Source organism: Leopardus geoffroyi, chromosome A2, assembly GCF_018350155.1.
Source record: "Leopardus geoffroyi isolate Oge1 chromosome A2, O.geoffroyi_Oge1_pat1.0, whole genome shotgun sequence".
NCBI lineage: Eukaryota > Metazoa > Chordata > Mammalia > Carnivora > Felidae > Leopardus > Leopardus geoffroyi.
The window spans coordinates 154,832,358-154,854,451 of record NC_059331.1 but is presented as its reverse complement, the minus strand read 5'-3'; the positions used below and the strand labels follow the sequence as shown (position 1 = coordinate 154,854,451).

General features: G+C 48.1%; 1 protein-coding gene across 4 annotated transcripts in view; it reads left to right on the top strand.

Annotated features, from left to right (window-relative positions):
• The window catches only part of HIPK2 (homeodomain interacting protein kinase 2), a 192,337-nt gene that overhangs the window by 48,198 nt on the left and 122,045 nt on the right, over nt 1–22,094 (top strand). For all 4 annotated transcript variants that reach the window (XM_045495853.1, XM_045495852.1, XM_045495855.1 and 1 more), the window contains exon 2: nt 11,765–12,848. In XM_045495853.1, the coding sequence (XP_045351809.1) occupies nt 11,765–12,848 (1,084 nt within the window). The remainder of the gene's footprint in view (nt 1–11,764; nt 12,849–22,094) is intronic.

Here is a 22,094-nt window from a genome sequence, read left to right as displayed (position 1 = left end):
TCCGAGCTGTCAGCACAGAGCCCGACGCGGGGCTCGAACTCACAAGACGGCGAGATCATGACCTGAACCGAAGTCGGATGCTTAACCGTCTGAGCCATCCAGGCGCCCCTGCCATCTTTTCTTTTACCTTTTCCTCCTCCCCTACCTTCCTCCCAGCATCCCTGCCAGCCTTCCACCCATTTCTCTGACTTCTCTTCCTTTGTGTCTTCCCACTTTCCTTCTCTTTCCACCACGGGAGTGGCACTTCCTCTCCCTTTCCCCAAAATGATCTGTAATGGAGTTTTGTCAGATGTCAGTTAAAGCAACTGAGAGCAATGGAAAAAAACCTGCCAGGGAGCAAAGGAGCAGTAATGGAGAGTTCCCGATGGGAGCGGCGGTCGGCGTTTCAGTCCTGGAAGAGGGGTGTGCTGCTGTGCCCCCGGCCGAGGGTGGGGTGGATCCTGGGTTTGAAGAGAACCCAAGGGAGAGAGGCCTGTGTGCGGGCGGCTTCACAGGCATCCCTGTGTCTGCCTGACAGCTTTCACGAAGTTTTCTTTGCGGGTAGATAACAGCCTAGGAGAGAAACGTTAGGAGGCATACATAAACATGAGCGCAAGAGGCAGCGAACAGGTGTTGTACCGGGAGCAGATTGCAGGCGGCGGGCCTTTGTCCTGGCTTCTTTGTCTAACAGCAAGGAGTTGAGGTTTCAAGAGGGCGGGTCTGAGGAAATGCCTTCCCCGGACTCCTTAACTGCTGGTGGGCTGCAGCTGAGCACAGATGGAACTGTCGCCTGCTCTCGTCCCAAATTTTGTTGTTCTGAAGTCGAACGTGGGTTGCCCTGAACAAATGTATTCGCATCGAAAGGGGAGGTGCTCTGCGCCCTGGCAGGATTGGTGACTAAGCCATGGGAGTAAAGCTGAGGATGCTTCTAGAGCTTTTCAACCAAGAGGCGGCAAAGACAGACTCCATTTGGCCCGCGTGACCCTGCGATTGTTACAAATGCTTTATCACAGCTTGAGTACAAACATATTTTTTTCGGTGAAATAGATCCTGAAATGTATTACAGAGCATATTCGTTTCCTAGCGCTATGATCGCATTAAGGTACCCAAAATGTGGCTTGAAACAACACAAAATTATTCTTTCATAGTTCAGAGGCCAGAAGTCGGGAAAGCAAAGTGTCAGCAGGGCCTGGCTCCCACTGCGGCTCTGGGCAGAGCCTTCCTGGACGCTCCCTAGCTTCTGGTGGCACCCGCAGCCCTCAGCACGCTTGGGCTTGCGGCCACACCACTCTGATCTCCGCCTCTGTCTCTTTAATGCAGGATTCTCTGTGTGTCTGTGTCTTTCCTCCTCTTCCTATAAGGACACCAGTTGTATTGGATTTGGAGTCACCTTAATGGCCTCATCTTAACTGGATCACAGCCTCAAGACCTCCTTCCTAAAGAAGGTCACCTTTGCGAGTATCGGGGGTTAGGACTCCAGCATATCTTTTGAGGGGACACATAGCAATAGCATTCCATAGAGTAATGGAATTTGCATACTCTTTGGTGTCAAAGAGAGTTGGCGTGGCACAGTAATTAGAATACCAAATGGGAAAGAGGAAAGTAGGTTTCCTGTTCCAATGCTGAGTGTGCCAAGCATTTCCGGAGGTGAACCTAAATGAGCTCAGAAAGACAAATCGGTTGTGGGCTGGGCATGGGATGAGTGATGGTTAAGTAAGGAGACCATTTGATTTTGCTTTACCAGTATGGTACCAGAATAACTCTGTTTTGCACTCGAGAGTAAAAAGCCTAATGGATTTTTAGCCTTGATTTAGACTAGACTTTATAAGACATTTCTAAAGGATAGAAAACTGGAAACTGAGGCTTGCATGGCATTGCCAGATACATACCTGGTCTCCCCAAGATCTGTTCCAGTTCTGGCTCACTCGTTTCTTGAGGTGTCAGTCATGATTTTGGAGCAGTAGTGAATGGGGGGGGGGCGGTAATGAGAGAGAGTGGCTGAGAGATTCGAGGACAAGGCTTTTGCAAAAATTTGTGACTCAAACACCTGGAAATTAATACCATTGAAAGTTCAACCACCTTATTTAGAACATTTCAGGAACAAAATGAGCATCCTTCTAGATCCTTGGAAAATGTATATTTGAATGGAATTTATCTGTGTTGAAACCAGGAGTAAAGCTGGTTTTGTTTTTACAGTTGGTGGATATTTACCCTTTTCATCCCGTCAAGTTTGTTTAGGAAGGCCTCTCTTCTTGAGATCCTCAGTTGGAAGGAAAATGCAAAGCTGGGAAATGTCACAGCCGCCACAGGCTTTGCATGAAAAGGACAGTATGGACAGCAGAAGAGAATTAGTACGTGTGACACAAGACTGGCCCGAGAAGAAAACTTCCATCCCATGCCCAGCCCACAAATGATTTCTCTTTTGAGCTTACTCATGTCCTACTTCACAAATATTTGATACACCCAGAGTCAGAACTAGAAACTTGGCTGACTCTTTCCCATTTGGGTGTTACAAACATGTCCCTGCCAACTCTCCTTTATATCAGAGTTGACTGCAGTTATCCTCAGGATACATAACAGGTACATCCCTGCATGGCCTTTTCCAGAAGCACTAGAACATGCACGTCATGCAGAATTTAATTGAAAATAACCACTTTGCTTTTGCTTGTTTCCATATGTAATACGTGACTAATTGAAATGCCCTCATAGGTCATTCGAGGCAAGATATGGGGAAATCACAAAATGAAACATCTTCTCTCTAAGGAGGGAAAAACGGAGGGAGTTCTTTTGGAATATCCAGACTCTATATCCTGAGAAGATTAAAGTCTGGTAAAAAGCTTTTGGTTTCCTTAAACCTATTATTATGGGTTGAATTGTGCCCCCCACCCCAAACTCACATGCTTCATTCTAACACCCAGTACTTCAGAAAGTGACCTTGTTTGGAGACACAATCTTTACAGAGCTAATCAAGTTACAGTAAGGTCATCAGGGTGGGTCCTAACCCAACATGACTGGTGTCCTTATAAAAAGGGAAATTTGGACACAGAGACATGCATGGAGGGAAGAGGGAGTGAAGACACACAGGGAGAACACAGCCTCCTATAGACCATGAAGAGCCTTGGAACGGATTCTGGGAACGAGTCCTCAGAAGGAACTGAACCTACCAACACCTTGATCTTGACCTCCAGCCTCTAGAACTGTGAGAGAACAAATTCCTGTTGCTTCAGCCGCCCAGTCTGTGGTCCTGTCTTACAGCAGCCCCAGGAAACTAATACTCTGATGTTCAAGAGTTTAGGGGTTTTTTTTGTTCCTTGTTTTTTTACTAACAAGAGTGTTGATTAATGCAACTATTGTTTTAAAAAGGAGTTTTTGAGTTAGTTTTGTTTCTCCTTTCATGGATTCCGCCAATTTCCTAGAGAAAGAAACTGGAAAGCATGTGTGTCTTAATGGCATCATTCTTTCCTTCACCAGCATTATATTGGATTCCTAATTTCCAGATTGCCTGTAAACACCTGGTAACATGGCCTCCACATAATCCATTCGTGGACTACGGTACTCACCTGCTGCCGTGAAAGGCTGGTTCATCCATCACGGTTTATGGCTTTGTTCAGGCAATATGGTAGAGTCACAGCAAGGTGAATGTGAGAGAGGCTCAAAGCTGTTATAGGTGAGGTTAGCAACTTCCAAAAAGAAGTAAGTCTGAACCTGAGAGGGGCCGATTTTGACACATCACGAGCCCATAGGAAGACAGATAAGGAGAATTTGCAAATGGCGAGGACAGGATGCTTTCTCAATTGAAGGACTCCAGCTTCTGGTAGAATTTGTAGATTCAAGGCAGAGGACGTAAAGGATTTTGAGAGTCCTGAAGAGAATCACATTTCTTGGAAAAGCAAGAGGATAACATGGTGCGTTTGCTTCTCTTCCCAGGAAAGCACCCCTTCTTTCTCTCCTCCTGACACTGTGGGAAAAGAGGGCTATTGGCTTATATCCAGCCAGGCCCAGTAGCTCTTTCTCTGTTTTCCTTCTCTAGGATCAATCCCTTAATTGTGTTTATCATCATTTTATCCTTGACTTTTCCCCATGATTCATACTCTCCTCCTACTATTCGACAATGTCTGTGCCCCCAAGGATTTCTTCATTTGCCATCTGCTCTAGTTTCTACACCGTTTCTCCTGGGAAACAGCTTTACCCACACGGACCCCATTTCCATCTAGGTGTTGGTGATGGCCCTTAAGGTCAATATCTCCAGTCACGATCTCTCGCTCATTCTCCTGTCCTGGTTTTTTTCTCAGTACATATAGAACATTTCCTCTATGTTGTTATCAATGCCTACAATGAAATCTGTCCAAAACAGAGCTCTTCCAGCTGGACTCTCCCCTCAAAATCAAGGACACCTTTCCTTCCTCAGTCTCTTTGGGATGTGAACTTTTGATTTTAGTCTTTTCCCCTTTTGGTATCTTTGTCACTGGTCCTGCCGATCTTTGTTTAGCAATCTCTGGTGTGCGCGTGAGCTGATCCAGGGTCACCCTGCCCTCTTCCCCCTCTGACTAATCCTGTGCCAGGTTAGCGCACCTTGTTGGAATCCATTCTCTTTTCAAGATGGTTTATCCTCATTCAAGACTCAACTGAGCAAATGGGAACTAGATGCTGATGGTCAGTGAGCAGAGACTCCTGACACTTTAGTTTGGGTAAGTTAAGGAATTCCTTGCCTCAGAGTTGCAGCGTGAAGAGTTCAACACTGAATATCTCCACTTGGGTACCTTGCCAGTGCTGTAGCTCCACTTGGTGGAAAACCTGTTCTGTTATCCCATCCCCCACCCCCGAGACAGACAGCTTTGCTTCCACTCCCCGTCTTTCCTGCCACGGCCGTGGAACCCTGCTCCTTTGAGTCCCCCAGACATATTTGATTTCTCTCTCCTTTGCCCTTACATCCCACGTGTCAGTGTGTCTTGTCTTTTCTTCTCCACAAAGCCTTGTGTTTCTGCTACCTCCTTTCTGTTTCCTCAGACAGCCCCTTAGTCCAGATCCTCATTGCCTCACCCCTGGACTGCTGTGACAGCCCAGATCATCTCACTCCAGACCAGTGCTCTGCCCACTGGGGCCACTCTGCATCGGATAAGTGAGGTTTACCTCTTTAATGACGTACACTTATTTTATTTGACCAATTTTGACTGGTTGTGTTTCTCAGATGTTATGGGAACCAGATGATGCAGAAATGGTAGATGGCTTAGGATGATCACTGTCGTGGGTGCCCATGATTTTAGCAGGTGGTGCGCAGTCGGGGGTGCCCCATACTTTACATCTGTCGCTTCTCCCATATCAGCTTTTATTTCTCTTTGCCTGTTGGACCGGTCTCCTTGTTTGGAACTTCTAGTCTGAGAACCTGAAGAGTGAAAAAGAATGGTTAATAGCATGAATTGAGAGTCAGGCGGACATCAGATCAAATCCCAGCCCTGCTCGTAGTAGCAAAGTGACCTTGGACAAACTAGATCATGTCCCCAGACTCCATTAACTCATCTGTAAAACAGGGAAAATGCACTTTACAGTTGTGGGGTGTAAGCACCCGGGGTCTGACACAGAGAGCAAAGTCAATGATAGTCCCTCTGCAACTTGTTAATTGTGTTAGAGGACAGTCAGTAAGGCCGGGTGAAGGCTAAAGGTTGGATGGGAGTGGCTTTAGTGGTCGGGCTCCACCCCAGCCTTACTGAGTATTCAAAACTTACTTCTGAAAGACTGAGTTAGAAGATGACAATTCTGGGTGGGTAGGCTATTGGTACACACGGTTGTTTATTCGTTTAGCATTTGTTGTTGTTTTCCTATGTAAAATGCCCCTACATTGTCATCTCCAAGCAAATCCTAAACTTCCTGAGGGCATAGGGCCATAGTGCCGGCTGCTCCCCACAGTTTGCTTACGCCAGTTAGCAGGACCTGGAACATTTCAAAGATACCCCCTCTCTCTAATCTCAGCTCAAGTCTTAGCTCCTCTAAACTCCCGTCATGTTTAGCTTGACTAGTTACTTAAAGTTGCCTAGGATTGCCTGTTGTTTTTTAATTTGCAGTGAACTTGACAAACCCATGAGATTTGAGGCTCCTTTAGGCAATGCTGATGTGTTAGATGTCTTTGTGTTTCCTTCTGTGCCCAGCCCCAGCCTTTTTTATATAGAGGACCCTTAATGCAGTCAGTAGTATTGTTATTGTCATTATCGACAAAAGAATTCTGTCGAGTGTATGTTTGCTTCTCAACTGTGCTCTGACGGAGTAGACTGTATATTTAACGTGACACCACTAGAGGATAAACCGACTTTGATTGAAAACAATGTAAAAGCCCCACAGGCATTTAGTGTACACTATTTTGGAAATATATCATTTAAAATTGGCTAATCTGAAATTATCTTTGCACTAGTTGTGAAATATAAACTTGATAAGCAGGGAGACTATCATTAAAATTGTATGAATATGGTTTTGAATGTCCATGAAGACATTTTTTTCCTAGTACTTTTCAAGCCCCGAGGCATCCAATTATCATGTTGTACAGGGTGATCAAGGGTTTTTCAGACTAACCCTAGATGTTGAAAAATATCCATTCAGGTGCTTATTTCTAACATTCGTATATTTTTGACATTTCTTTTGAAATATTCTAGAACTGGACGATATCTTCATGTAATAATTTGATTTATGATACAGATACGGCATCCCGTCGGGTATGGGAATTAATCCTTCCTTTAAGTTCCTGATTGCTCCTATCAAACACTCATTACTCAGCAGAAGTGTGTGTCAGAGGATTTGGGGAAGTGGGGACGTGCGTACCTTCTACACCAAGGTGCTCACGATTATGGTGCTCACGATTGTGTTCTCGCGAATAATGTAACTGGATTCTGTGTGGTAATCTATTTCACATCTGCCAAACCACAATTAAACCTTATCCACTGCGGGAAATGGTGCCATTATTTTACTTACAATTCCTTCTCTCAAGCTTTGGTAGAATTCAGTGAAGTTGAATTCAGTTTAATTTCTTTTTAAATCATAGTTGAACCCTCACTCATCCCCATGGTTTCACCAGAGTCTGATTTTCCAGTAGATAATTTTGGGGTGGGGAAATGGAAAGGAAATGTACTCAGATGTGAAGCAACTTTTCAGTTCTTCTAGTTGTGAAATAAAAAATTATGAAGAAACTAAGCAACTAAGCAGGGGGAGAAAAAAGAACTAAATGAGCCAGTCCTTTAATAAATGACATTTAAAAAATCTTGTGCGCTAATCCTTCAGGAAAATCAGGAAGATATTTAGCTATTCTTATTTTTAGGTGGAAAAAATTACTCTTAATCCTAGAAAACGGAATTTATCAATAAACCATTAAGACAGAGACAAAGAGGCACATAGAATTGTTTTGGTTGGAATGTCTAGGGTCAGGGCCTGATTTTTCCGCTTAATCCTGGGAGCCTAAACCCATCAGTTGTCTTCCTAGCTTTCAAACTAGGACCTTTGTGAGAATGCATTGGAAAGAGTAACTCTGGACTGTCCCAGATAAAGTCGGACGTGTGCTTACCCTGTCCATAGTATATCTGGCCCAGAGCCTAGTGGGTACTTGAGATTTTAAAATCTGGAGAATCATGGTAATCCTGAGGAATAGCATTTGAGGCCCCAGGCGCGATGAAGGGCATTGTTAGCCACGCGTATGTCCTCTCTGGTCTTGGGCATCTGTCACCAGAGGTAGCCAGCGATGATTTCCACAATTTTATGACCCTTGGCTGTCATCCCAATAACAAATAAGTCATAAGCCATCCTCTTCCCCTCTGTAAATTTCCACTTCTACACTCTGGCCTTTCTACAAAATGTTTTTGAAACAGTGAAAATAGAGAAAAGAGCCACTTCTCCCTTATGTAACATCAGCAACTTTCTTCCAATGCCATGCGACCCTTCCCTCCCCAAGTACTTGAGCGTCGAGGAATGAGGGGCACATGAGGTAGCAAAGGACAAAGGAAACGCTTTGCCTCCAGTAGATAAGTTACTAAAAGTCGAGGGACTGGTTATTTCTACATAGTGGACAACATCTAGGACAATATGAATATTTAGTACTGGTGACTATAGAAAACAACATTTTCAGTATTACAACAGAATTAGAGGGAGGTTGACTTGAACAGAAAGAGCAATGGGGAAAAAATAGGTAAAGTGTAGATTCTGAATAAGCAAGCCAAAATGGTCTTGCCGGGCAGAAAGATGTATATGCAGGTGTAGTCATTTTGCATAGGTAGATATTGGAGTTCAGGATCCAAACAGGAAGGGAAGCCTTTCTTAGATCTACGGGATCAGGATGAAGGTGGGGTTCCGAGCAGGTGCTGGGTGTCAGGCTGAGGCTGCTTGTGGACAGTCAGAGCATGTCCAGACTGAAAGTACCGATAGACTGTGAGTGCTGACATCAGGGCAGGAGCTGCCCAACCCCTGCCTCGTTTTTTTTTAAAAAAGCCTTGGTATGGGTGGGAAGATAGCGACAGGTTTTTCTTTACTTTCCAGGGGATGGCCAGGTCCCATAGGTGCCCATGACTGGTCATTGCTCTATGGCCAGAGAGCTAAGCTCTCCTGGAGGTCTGGCCATAGAGTGCTTTTATTCCATCAACTGAGTGCCTGCCATGGATAATATAAACTGTAGCTCTTGGACCCAGAATATAAGCTGGTTATGGAAACATGACCTAAATGTGTAACAAGTGAAATAGCACAAAAAATAAGTAATTCAGCTCAACAAGACAAGATTTTGCAAGGCAGAGGTACAATTTGTGGCCAAATGGATAGTGCATATGGTAAGTGCTATAGGGAAAGAGATTCGGGAATGATCACTGTGGGTTGGTGAGGTCTGGGAAGAGGAGGGATCCGAATTGTCTTGTCTTTGAATAACTTTGAAGGCGTGCCAGATGAGGGAATGGAGATAGGAGTGTGGAGGTAGGACGTGTAGAGACATTCTAGAAACAGTGATAGAACTGCTTAATTCAAGTTGGGGGTTGAGGATAGTTCTTCGTTGGAGATGAAACCAAGAAGGTAATTGAAATTGAATGTGATAGTGTTAAGTGAAAGAGTCCTCAGCTTTATCTTGTAGACACTAAGAAGACACTGAAAGTTTTTGGACAGGGGAGTAATGTGCTTAGAATTATTCTAGGATGATTAATCTGGTGACTGAATATGGACAAGTTAGAGGAAAAGACTTCTCAGGTAGACCAGATGTTGGCATTGGCCCTAGTCCTATTAGGAAGTGATAAATAAATGCTTTAATCATGGAAGTGGCAGCCAGAACAGAAATAAAGAGATGGCTACAAAAGACATTTTGAAAGAAAGAGAAATTAATAAGATTAGTACGTTGTCCATGGATAAAAGAAGACTCATCAAAGGTAAATCCACATTTTTGGAACCAAGTGACTAGAAGAATATTCTATGAACAGAAAGGGGGATGTTAAAAGGGGCGTGAGATGGCTAAAGTTTTAGGAGAAGATAAGGAATTCAGCTTTGGGAGTTAGTCTTTGACGTTGCAGGAGTCAGAACTTCCTAATGGAAGATAAGAGGGAGAACCTGGCCTGAGATAAACGGTGGGAGTCGCCTGCATAAAAATGACAGCTCAAACTGTTTGAATGAATATCTTCCAGAGAGAACAGAGTCAAAATGTTGGAAATACCAACATTTTAAAGGAGGAAGAGGAGAAGGAACCACCCAGGCACACAGTGTGCAATCAGACACTGGAGGAGGAGATTACAGATTCTCATAAGCACAGATAAGAGCATCGAGAAGGAAGTTGTGGTCAGCATATCAGATGTTGCAGGGAGGTCAAGGAGAATAGGGGCTGAAAAGGGGCCATTGGTGTAGGCAATTAGGAAGTCATTTACCTTTAAGAACCTTGCAGAACACAGCGCTGTAGTGTGTGGATGTGCGGGATGGGGGCGTAGACTAAGGAGAGAGCCTTGAAGAAAAGGGAGCATAAACCACTGATGACAGGTGAGAAGGAAAAAATTAAAGGGGGAGAGTATGGCTGTTACTCTTCTTACCTTCTAAGTTGGGAATGTGTGACACGGTGACACAGGAAGGCAGAAAAAGATTAAGTCATTGATTTGCTTGGCAAAACTTTATTAAATACCTACTAAGGACCTGGATCTAATTAACAAGCAGAAATTGAAAGCTCTGGGAGAGGGAGAGGACAGTGGAGGGAACTGGAGAGGAGGAATCATGAGAATGAAAGGAGATTTGGGGGTTGGAAATGAGAGACACAGCTTCCTCTGGGACCGGGGAGAAAGCAGAAAGGATGGGGGCTGGAGGTAGATTCAGGACTGTTCTGAGATGAAGAGAATAAAGGTGGAAAGCAAGATTGCAGGTGTTGGGCCAGTGGAAGGTGTCTGCTGGGAGAGAGGGTGGCTAGGGTGACAGGTGACAGGGTATGAAGGAAAATGTTTAATGACCACTCTAGGTAATGAGAGGGGTCTGAGACAGGAACACAAGGATGGCTAGACAACAGCAGTCCTTGATGGAAATCCCACTGTCCTTGTACTTCTATGAGAAATGGTTATGGCATATCTGGGTGGCTCAGTTGGTTGAACGTCCACCTTGATTTTGGCTCAGGTCATGATCTCACAGTTGTGAGACTGAGCCCCACATTGGCCTCCACGCTGGTCATGGAGTCTGCTTGGGATTCTCTCTTTCTCCTCGTCCCCTCTCCCCTGCTCTCTCTCTCTCTCTCTCTCCTCTCTCTCTCTCTCTCTCTCTCTCTGTCAAAAAAACGAATGTTTATCAACTACAGTTAGATGATGAGCAGTGTTTGTTTTCACTTTCACCGTTAAGAACTTATCTTCCTCATTTCATTGCCTTATTTTTCCTTGATACTTTTCTATGATTTTTGTTTATTTTTAGAGTCACCAAAATTCTAAATTGTGCAACTATTCCAGATTTATAGTCTAGTAGATTTCTGAGGTTATCTAAATTGTGGCTGAGATGTTGGTACGAAAGAACAGTACTTTATAGATAAATTTATGGATAGATGAATTCAGCAGGAAAAGTTAGTGAGTAGAGCCCATAAATGGTGCTACCCACTCCTTCCCCCCACAAAAAAAGTAAAGGTTACGATGATATAAAACAAAATAAATGACAAAATGTTATATTTAGACCATCTAAATGAAAGCATCAGACTAACTGCTGATCTACTCAGCCCTAGAGAATTCATTTAAGATGACTAAGATCCCAGGGGGTAATTACGGTTCATCCAGAAGCTCCCGGATCATGAGTGGCGCCATGCCTGGACCCGTAGTGGAAGATGTTTCTTCGAACGAGTTAACCCAACAGGGTCTGTGACAAGGAGTAGCAGACCATGTGGGACAATTAAGTCTAACAGTTACCTGGGCCACCTGATACAGTCCTCGGTTTTAGTAGGATTGCAACCCAGCGAGAATTGGGGAAGAATCTGTTTCTATCACAAACAGTATTTATAAAAACAAATAAGTCACGAACAAAGTCCTGATATTCCAACTCTGTATCTGAGTCTTGATTGTATTCCTGACCGACTCTACAATTCTCCCCCTCCCCACCCCCCACGGTGGCAGGCGGAACACGAACTCCTCGGCCCCACGAACTGAGTGACCAGAATGTGCTTCCCCGGGGTGGGGGTGGCGGGTGGATACATTCACTTTCCCAACGTTGCTTTGAAGTGGGAGGAAAATATTCTCTAGGACCCAAGCCACCGGTCACAACTGAGATGAATCTGCTGAGCTTGTCCGTTTCGCGGCAACTAAAATATGTGTCTTTCCCTTTCTTTTCCTCCTAGGTATGGCCTCACATGTGCAAGTCTTCTCCCCTCACACCCTTCAATCAAGTGCCTTCTGTAGTGTGAAGAAACTGAAAGTGGAGCCGAGTTCCGCCTGGGACATGACTGGGTACGGCTCCCACAGCAAAGTGTACAGCCAGAGTAAGAACATCCCGCCTTCTCAGCCAGCCACCACAACCGTCAGCACCTCCTTGCCGATCCCAAACCCAAGCCTACCTTACGAGCAGACCATCATCTTCCCAGGAAGCACCGGGCACATAGTCGTAACATCAGCAAGTAGCACTTCTGTCACCGGGCAAGTCCTCGGCGGACCACACAACCTGATGCGTCGCAGCACTGTGAGCCTTCTCGATACCTACCAAAAATGTGGACTCAAGCGTAAGAGTGAGGAGATTGAGAACACGAGCAGCGTGCAGATCATCGAAGAGCATCCACCCATGATTCAGAATAATGCCAGTGGGGCCACTGTAGCCACTGCCACCACATCGACTGCCACCTCCAAAAACAGTGGCTCCAACAGCGAGGGTGATTACCAGCTGGTCCAGCATGAGGTGCTGTGTTCCATGACCAACACTTATGAAGTTTTAGAATTCCTGGGCCGAGGGACGTTTGGGCAAGTGGTCAAGTGCTGGAAACGGGGCACCAATGAGATCGTGGCCATCAAAATCCTGAAGAACCACCCGTCGTATGCCCGGCAGGGTCAGATCGAGGTGAGCATCCTGGCCCGCTTGAGCACAGAGAGCGCCGACGACTACAACTTTGTCCGCGCCTACGAGTGTTTCCAGCACAAGAACCACACGTGCTTGGTCTTTGAGATGTTGGAGCAGAACCTCTATGACTTTCTGAAGCAGAACAAGTTCAGCCCCTTGCCCCTCAAGTACATCCGCCCAGTCCTCCAGCAGGTAGCCACAGCCCTGATGAAGCTGAAAAGCCTCGGCCTCATCCATGCCGACCTCAAACCGGAAAACATCATGCTGGTAGATCCGTCTAGGCAGCCGTACAGAGTGAAGGTCATCGACTTCGGTTCGGCCAGTCACGTGTCCAAGGCTGTGTGTTCCACCTACCTGCAGTCCAGATACTACAGGTAAGGCCACTCTCACAGAGACGAAATGGCGAGGGCCCGGCGGCGCTCACGGAGCGTGGGCGGTGGCGGCCACTGTGGGAGAAGCCAAATTACATGCCCACGGTTGTTGCCCTCAAGTGATCTTAGTTTAGTCAGAAAACGAGGACACGTGCACGTGGAAATGATGGTCAGAGGCCATGCGAGACCGGAGCCAAGTAGGCTTCTCGGCATAGACCTTCGGAGTCAGAAGGGAATCCCTGGAGGCTGGGGTGAAGGGCACCGCCGGGCAGTTAGGTCCTCGTGGGTGAGAAGGATCCAGGCCTGGACGGGGCGGGCACTACTGGAGTCACGGCTGCAGGAAGGCTCCAGACTTGCACGGGAGATGAGGAGGACCCCCGCCCGCGCAGCGGGGCACCTGGGTGGTGGCAGATGTGATTGAAAGGATAAACTGGGGTGTTGGGGTCTGAAATACCAGACCAAGGGGCCACAGCTGCATCCTTAAACATGGAGCAAACACTGAGGCGGGTGAACGGAAGGTGAGGCGGGGAGAATGACTTTTCTGTCCCCGGGGAGGAGGCAGGGCAGGAGGGTGAGGTGTGGCCCAGGGGCCAGTCAGCTCATGCCGGGTGGGAGCTCCAGGTTTGGAGCCCTGGATGGGGAGCGTGGCGTTTGCATTCCTTCTGTCAGTCAGCAAGGATTGACTGCCCTTCCAGCGCGTGCCAGGCACATTGCTGGGCCCCGGGGTACAGCACAACACCCCGGCCAGACCCTCTGGAGTCTCTGGCATACTTGTTCCCAGCCCTGGCCCGTGTGTTGCAGTCACCTGCGGGGGGTGGGGGGAGGGTGAGGGGTGGGGCTGAAAAATAAGCCGGGTGGGGTCCTAATCCCCAGGAGCTGAATCAGACTCTCTGGGTGTGGGGTCGTGCACGGATGTTATTTTAACAGCTTTTCTGGGGATCCCAGCACAGCAGCTAGGGTTGGAAACAGCAGCTCTGGCGGGTCCCCGGATGAGAGAGCCGGGGTTGAACCGGATAGCCCCTCTCGCTGAGCTGTGTGGCGTGGGCTTGTTGCCTTGTTTCTCCGTGCCTTCACTTCCTTGCCCACCAGCCGGGGAAGTCCGGTCACCGGCCTCGGGCTTGCTGGGACGATGCGCCCTGGTGACGCTCACTGTCACCACGCCCGAGTGCCTCGCTCACTGTCCAGCTCGTGGTCGGCGTGTGAGGAGCGGGAAGGAACGGGAAGCAGGAGAGTCCGTTCTGGGGAGACCGTGATGGGCGGTGTTTGAGGTGACGGTGAGCAGGCCCGCGAGGGTGGAAGTCGGCAAGGAGCGAAGCTGAGCTGCCGTGAGAAGCCAGGGCCGACCCACATTTAAGAGGTTGCCATGTAGGCCATAAAACCGAAGTCCCAAGAGTCGTGTGTGCCTGAGCCCTTCTGCCCTGATGCTCGCGGCCACAGAGAAAGGCTGCGAAATGTGCCAGAGGCGCGTGGGCCCCGCGGACTGGTCACCCATCCCCGAGGCTGCCCTCTCCCTGCCCCGTTTACCGCCTTCAGCCTGCAGGCCTCCGCAGATAACCTCACACCTCCTTCCCTGGGAGGTCTGAGCCTACAGGTCGTGGCCCCGCCCCTTCGTCATCCAGTGGGGCCTCACCGGCCTCTGGGCCCCACCCCTGCTGTGTCTCGGGGGCCCTGGCCCGCCCTCCCCTTTAGGAGGCTGGGCCACAGCCGCTCTTCAGGCTCTACCCCAGTCCTTCCCCAGCGTTCCTTTCCCACTCCATCCAGATGCACCGACACACCATCTCCCCGGCCCAAGAGGAGCCTCTGCTGACCTCCACTCCTGGCCTCCCTGCCTCCCTGCCAGCTCCGGGAGGGACGGTTCTACTGCTCACGTGCTTGCAGTCTGCTGTCTGTCCGTCTGCTCTGGAGCCACGTGGAGAGGGAAACCATGAGCCGCGCCGTGGCCAAGGGGGAGGCAGGGCCTGAGCTTGGAGGCTGCGGGATAGGGCCCTGCGTGAACCCCCAGGGAAGGGTTGAAGGACAAGGACGTGCGGGGATGAGACAGCCGACGCATGTTCTCTTTAGAAAGTGCCCTTCTTCCAGGGGTAGCTCTGGGCGGCGTGATCGCCCTGTCACCTTCGCAGGTCTGGTTGAGGAATAGCTGGTGTTCGGGCTTTTATTACTCAGTTACCCTGAATTGCCATTCAGCGAACAGGTACCAGTGTTATTTGCCTTTACTAGAAAGTGAACATGGCAACTTCTAAAAGGACCTTTAAAAACTGTTCAAGGGGCGCCTGGGTGGCGCAGTCGGTTAAGCGTCCGACTTCAGCCAGGTCGCGATCTCACGGTCCGTGGGTTCGAGCCCCGCGTCAGGCTCTGGGCTGATGGCTCAGAGCCTGGAGCCTGCTTCCGATTCTGTGTCTCCCTCTCTCTCTGCCCCTCCCCCGTTCATGCTCTGTCTCTCTCTGTCCCAAAAATAAAATAAACGTTGAAAAAAAAAAAAAAAAAAAAAAAAAAAAACTGTTCAAAAGGCAATGCAGAAGTGCCCGGGTGGCTCAGTCGGTTGAGCATCCAACTCTTGATTTCGGCTCAGGTCATGATCCCAGGGTTGTGGGACTGATTGTTGTTGTTGTTGTTGTTTTTCTTTTTCTTTTTCTTTTTCTTTCTTTTTTTTTTTTTAAAAAAAAAAAAGGCAATGCATACAAGTTGTCAGAGTACAACTTGATGGATCCAGTAACTTTGACTTTGGGATTCTTTATGTCCTCACATCTTACCATCTTGTGCCTGTCCCTTTCCCACCAGATGGTCTCTGCAGTTTACTTTGCTTTTGTGTCTGCACCTGGGGCCTGGGACCCAGCTCAGGGCATCTGGTGGGCGTGGAAGGCTTCTTTGCAGACAGTCCCAAGGCTCTCTTTAGCTCCCCCCTCCCCAACTTCCACCTCTGGCCCCTGCACCCCCATTACTCTTGGAAGGTCCTCCACCTGGGTGTGATGTTACCCCTTTTCTTTGGCCCTTAGATGGCTGTTAGCCAACATTCTGAGCAGGCTGACCTCTTCCTCCTCAGGGTCACTTTGGCCAAAAAGCTTGCTTCGGGTCCTTATAGTGACTTTCTGCGCCCAGCTCTGGATTCAAGGGCACAGTCAACATGAAAGCCAGACCAGTTTGAGCCCTATGTTCTGTTCCTTCCCCAGGCCTCATCTGAATCCCAGAGTAGTTGGCAACCATAGAGAGCAATCCAGGTGTTTGAGGACAGTCTTCAGCTCTATCTGTGTTAGTCCTAGCTCTGAGGGACAGCCAACTCCAGGCCACATTTATCTAGTTGATTTTCCCAATTGCATTGCCTCTTATGGGGACTGGGGATGGAAAGAAAATCTGCAATTGTCCATTGTTAATCTGAGAAGGAAGACATTTATAGCCACAGCTTGAGAGAATGTGTCTGTTTGAGCTGCCTGGGATAAGGAAGTCAGTCAGCACACTGCATCTGTCCTTCTGTGGATCCCTTGGTTCCCTCAGCATCCCCCTATATCTCTGCTGGGTACATTATCCCCTGGGGATCTCTCCCTTTCTTTCTTTCTTTCTTTTTTTTTTTTTAACGTTTATTTATTACTGAAAGACAAGAGAGAGAGCATGAGCATGGGAGGGGCAGAGAGAGGGGGAGACACAGAATCCGAAGCAGGCTTCAGACTCTTAGCTGTTAGTACAGAGTCCAACGTGGGGCTCAAACCCACAAACAGTGAGATCATGACCTGAGCCGAAGTCAGACACTTAACCGACTGAGCCACCCAGGCGCCCCTCTCCCTTTCAAAGAGGAGGACACTTGCATGCCCTTCCTTATTGTATTTTAATTTTTTTAATGTTCATTTTTGAGAGAGAGGCAGAGTGTGAATGGGGGAGGGGAAGAGAGAGAGGGAGACACAGATTTTCGAAGCAGGCTTAGGCTCTGAGCTGTCAGCACAGAGCCTGACACAGGGCTCGAACTCACGAACCGTGAGATCTGACCTGAGCCGAAGTCGGGCGCTTAAGCCTGTCCCTCCTTATTTTAAATGGGACAGTATTAAATATCATCTTATTCCCTTGCCCGACGTGTGATGTGGAAACAGTATGACATAGACGTTCCTGTCCTAGGCCCAAGGTACCTGGAAAAGTAGGTGGTGTTATGGGGAGGGAACTCTGGCATTCGGGTGGCCGAGGTTGGGGGCATATTACTGCAGCGGCAAGCTCAACTATGAGTTTTTCAGGAAACAGAGGCTCCTTGTTTTAGTTTTTTATATCTGATGCATGAGTATCCCCTTCCTACTTGACCTTCCAACTTGAAGGTCTGTTACATAGTTAACTGCCAAATCCCGTTGCTTCTCAAACTGTATTGTGCATAAGAATCACCAGGAGAGCTTGTTAAGAACACATTCCTACCAAGGTCCTGCCCCATACCCACCAAATCAGAATTCCAGAGGAGCGCCTCCAGAGAGAGTCTCCACCCCTCCCCCCCCCCCCCCAGCACACACACACGCACACATACTTCACTGTACACAGGTACACAGTGGGGGGTGAGCTTGTGCAGGTGGCCTCAGGCCCACTCCAAGAAATACTGCTAGGGAGAAAGATTTTCTTAATGGTATCGCTTTTCACATGCTCACACCCTAAGAAATGGAGTCGTAGGTAACTTACTTTTGTTACCTCACCTTGGAAGTCTCTGCCATTTCCTTATTTGAGTCTACATCCATACCAGTTTTTGTGGGGCTTGTTTGCTTTTTTGTTGTTGTTGTTTTCTGGTGGAGGGAAAGCCAATGGTAAATTGACATGGGGGTATTTCCACTATAGGCGTGATCAGCAAACTAAAAACAGGACCAAATATTAAGCTCTACTCTCAGGAAAAACAAATGGAAAGACATGCCATTCAGGCAAAGGATAGTCAGTGATTAAGATGTGTGGATTTCTTTTTGTTTCTGGCAATTCAGAACACTCCATCTAGACTTAATTTGGAACACTTAAGACCGTTACTAAAACCTCAAAAAAAAAAAAATGGGCATAAAAATTTAGGACATAAAAAATGGCCAGATAATCTTCTTCTTTAGAATAATCTAACCTTTTTTTTGTCTGATTCTTTTGGTTGCAGAGTCTGTCTTCAGATTGGTTACATGGTTGTTTTAGGTGGGGTGAAGGTCTATTTTAATTCAGTTCCATTCATCTGCCATTCACTAGGTACCTATGGTGCGTCCTGTGGTAGACCTACTAAAGGGAACGAGGTAAGGAGAGGTCACTCATCTGGAGGAGTTTATGGTGTTTCTCAGGTGATCACAGGACACAAACAAATCACCCGGAGTGTAATTCCGATGTTTTGCTATTGCCAGTGTTTGATCACTCTGCAGATACTCATTGAGCCTGGAGGGAGCAAATCATGAGCAAACCAGTTAAAGAAATTCAAAGTCAGTGAAAGAATTTGCAAGATGGGCTAACAGGGAAGATTTATAGAGCAAGAGCTGTATTGGAGGAATGTTGAGGTGGGTCTTACAGGAAATGAGAGATGGGGGTAGGGGAGCCTGGGAGGCACCAGGATTGGCATAAATCAGGGAAGATGGTCACATCTGGAAGGAGCTGAAGGCTTGAGTCGGAAAGTAAGGGTTAGGGGAATCAGGTCTGATCGTGGACATTAACATAGGCATATGGGGCTGGGATTTAACAACAGAGTAATTGAACGAAGTTAAGGATGTTAATGAAGTTATTCAACGGGAATGGCAAAGAAAAACAGAGTGGGGGAAACGCAGAGGTTAGGAGACAGTACTAGTTGTTTAGGAATAAGCCCTGGATTATGATGCCTCCCCCCATCCCCCCCAGTATAAATGTGAACACTTTTAGTGCATTTAACTTTCCAGGTACTGTGACTGCATAATTGGCCTAGAGGGGATAGTTTTCTAGCCGTTTGTTTTGCTTTCTTTTGTTTATTGACTTTGCTTTCTCTAAGGCACAATTCCGAAGCTCTTGTCTCTTTGGAACCTGGTTTCAAATCCCACCCCTGCTATTGAGTGATAGGCTCTGGAAGGGTCAGGAGGCTTCCACCCCTCTCCTGGCCCTGTGTGTCCCCAGCTCACTGTGTTCTACTGAGTCACTGATAGAACGTCAACGGGGCCATCCACACTCTTGCATCTGGACCCCATTATGACCAGGGCCTGTGTTTGGCCGTATGGTGGGTCAGAGTCGGTGGTTTTGTCTGTGGCCCTGGGACTGTTTTCTCTCCTGTGGATTGAGTTTGGCCTTCTTACCCCAAACTGGGAGCCCTCCATGATCGCCTCTCTATCAGGAGGGGACACGGCACATTCTAAAACGCCGTACTCTGAGTCACTTCAGAAGAGGGGCATAGCTTCATAAAGCCATAAACATAAGTAGTTTCAAAAATTACGTAACTTGTACAGATAATAAAGTATAAAAGATGCCTGACTAGAAGTTAGGTTTGATTGAAGAGTGTAGAAACCAATCACATTGCAGGCATTGGCTTTTTAAATGAGTCTTTTGTTACTAGCAGATAACAACAGGACAAGGCTCCAGTTTGAGGGTATTAAGTGAAATACTCAACCCGTTGACAATCCCATCCACCCAGGGAGACGGCCATAAATACGTGAAAGCTTTTAGGGCTGCAGCTTGTCTGAGAAGTAACCAGTAAGTTGTCCAGCTGGTAGGTTATCTTCAATTTCCCTTTACTCATCTCTGGGACCTTGAACCGTACCGTGAAATAATTTGAAATTAAAATTTTCTTACTGGAAAGCTCAAGTGGGAAGCTTCGTGTGTGCTCAACTACATCGGCCCAAGTGCCCTTTCCTTCTGCGCGCACCCACGTATGCAAGTGTTCGTGCACACCAGCTGCGTGCCACAGCGTAAACCCGTGCATGGCGTTTGCAGACAAAGGTGTCCTTGTGGCGCCTTGGTGGCAGAAGCTGACACGCGGCTGCAGCAGAGATGCCAACGGGCACAGGTGTCCCCCACACCACCTCAGGGAAGGACACACACGGACACATGCAGCGGACAGGCACGTACATGCAAAGACACACACGCACACCTTCAAAGACCGTGAAATAACCTGCACCTTCACAGACCACACGGGCAAAGCCGAGCAACCCTAGAGATTGAGCAGCGTTAATGCCCCGGAAACTTGGCCCAGCTTCCTGCCTTGCTGCAGCGATACCGACTACGTGTCCCGAAACCTGAGGACAGTGGGCCAGACTGCTTTGGGGCTGGGCCCGAACCACTTTGGGCCTCGAGGCATAAGCCTGTTGTTTCCAAAGTGTAATCTAAGGATCCTCCTGCCCCAGAACCACCCAAGTACTTCTCAAAAATGGAGATTCCTGAGGCGCCTGCGTGGCTCAGTTGGTTAAGCATCCAGCTTCGGCTCAGGTCATGATCTCACGGTAGGTGAGTTTGAGCCCCGTTATCAGGCTGTCTGCTCTCAGCACAGAGCCCGCTTTGGATCCTGTGTCCCCCTGTCTCTCTGCCCCTCCCCTGCTCACATTCTCTCTCTCTCTCTCTCTCTCTTTCCCTCTGTCTCTCTCTCTCTCAGAACTAAGTAAGACATTTGAAAAAATTAAAAAATAATAAAAATAAGATGGAGATTCCTGAGTTGCAAAGCAAATCTAATGAACAGGCTCTCTGGGGGTGGGGCCAGGTGACATACATTTAAACAAGCTCTATAGCTAATTCTGCTGTTAAAACATTAATGAGGTATGACTGGCATACAGAAAGCGGTGCATATTTAACGTGTGCAACATCATGGGTTTGGAGATAAGTATGCACCGTGAAACCGTCACCACAGTCTGCCGTAAACAGATCCATCACGTCCAGAAGTTGCCTTCCACCTGCTCTTCATCACCATCACCATCACCATCCCCACCACCATCATCATTTTATCCTCTGAGGACTGTTCCTCTGGATGGCGGGGGTTCCAAAATCTCTCACCCCTTGCCTACCCCCCAGTGGGCATACCGTGTGCCCGGTTGAGATGGGAGAACAGAGCTGCCGGTGACGGCCTGGCATCGAGCTGTTGATCCTTCACCTGTGATCAAACCCCTTTGCTTGTGATCAAACCCCTTATGTCCCAGTGGTGGTGACAGTGAAGATCCAAAAGTAGTTGGTGAGGTAGGAGACGTGTGTGTTGGTGAACTGGCAGGTGGGTGGTTAGGAGGAGGTGGGTTGGTCAGGTGAGGTGAGAAAGCAGATGAGCGGCAGAGGAGATGATGCGGGTTACTCTCTTCATGCTTTACGATAGATGTAGCATTTACCGCGCTGTAGCTGCTGGGCTCGCCCTCGAGCCACAGCGGGTTTGGAGCTATAATCCTCATGTATGCATCGAACGAGTAATTTTTTGAATTCCAAAGATGTGCCAGACACTGTGCTTTGTGCCGAGGTTTCAAGAAATGAGTAGGAGTGCCGTCAACTATGCGGCTCTGCCCCCAAATCTGTAACGGAATGAGCTGTCCTTGGGGAGCCAGTGGTTGGGTGTGCTAGGTTCCACTGCCCTTGTCCCCCGGCATAGACATCTCTTATTAAACTGAGGAGGCAGAGTGTGCAAGACAGGCCCGGAGTCGCCTCTCTCCCTCAGCCCTGTTGGCTGCTGACCAGTCTTAAAGCCAGCTGGAGGACCCGGGCTCTTGGACTTGGGTATTGGGCCGTGGCCCTCGTTCCCAGGCAGAGATGCAGATGCTGGCGTTGTGGGAATGAAGGTCTCAGGTTGGGTGCTCCCAAAGCAGAGCCTGAGGCAGGACTTGGGTGCCTAGAGTCCTTCTGGGAGACATAGGGAATGGGGAAGTGACAGGAAAATTAGGGAGCTGCCCCATTCTCCCTCCAAGGGGGCCACTGAAGGCCTTTGGGATCAGGCCCTGGAAGGGCCGGAGGCTGGGACTCTGTACCCACCCCCCTAGGTTGAGGGTCCTGTGCCTTTGTGTGGGGGCCACGCTGGTGTGAGGACCCAGTGGGCTGGGGCAGACTGAGCGGAGGCTGCAGCAGAAAAGAAAGGGGACTGTCACCAGCTGAAATCAGAGGGACCACACCCATGGCCCGAAAGGCCCCGGGGTGTGTGCTACAGCACCACGCCCAGACCTCCTTCTGGGTCCTCCCCGCCAATCCAATCACATGTGAGGTGTGTTTAGATGGAAAGCGACTAAAAGGGAAATGCCCATTTAGGCAAATGTAAGGACCGTATAGGCTAAGGCTAAGAATTCAGAGTCGAACTCCAAACTTTGGTGTTTTAGAAGTTGGAGATAGGACTTAAGAGCTGACATTAACAAATCC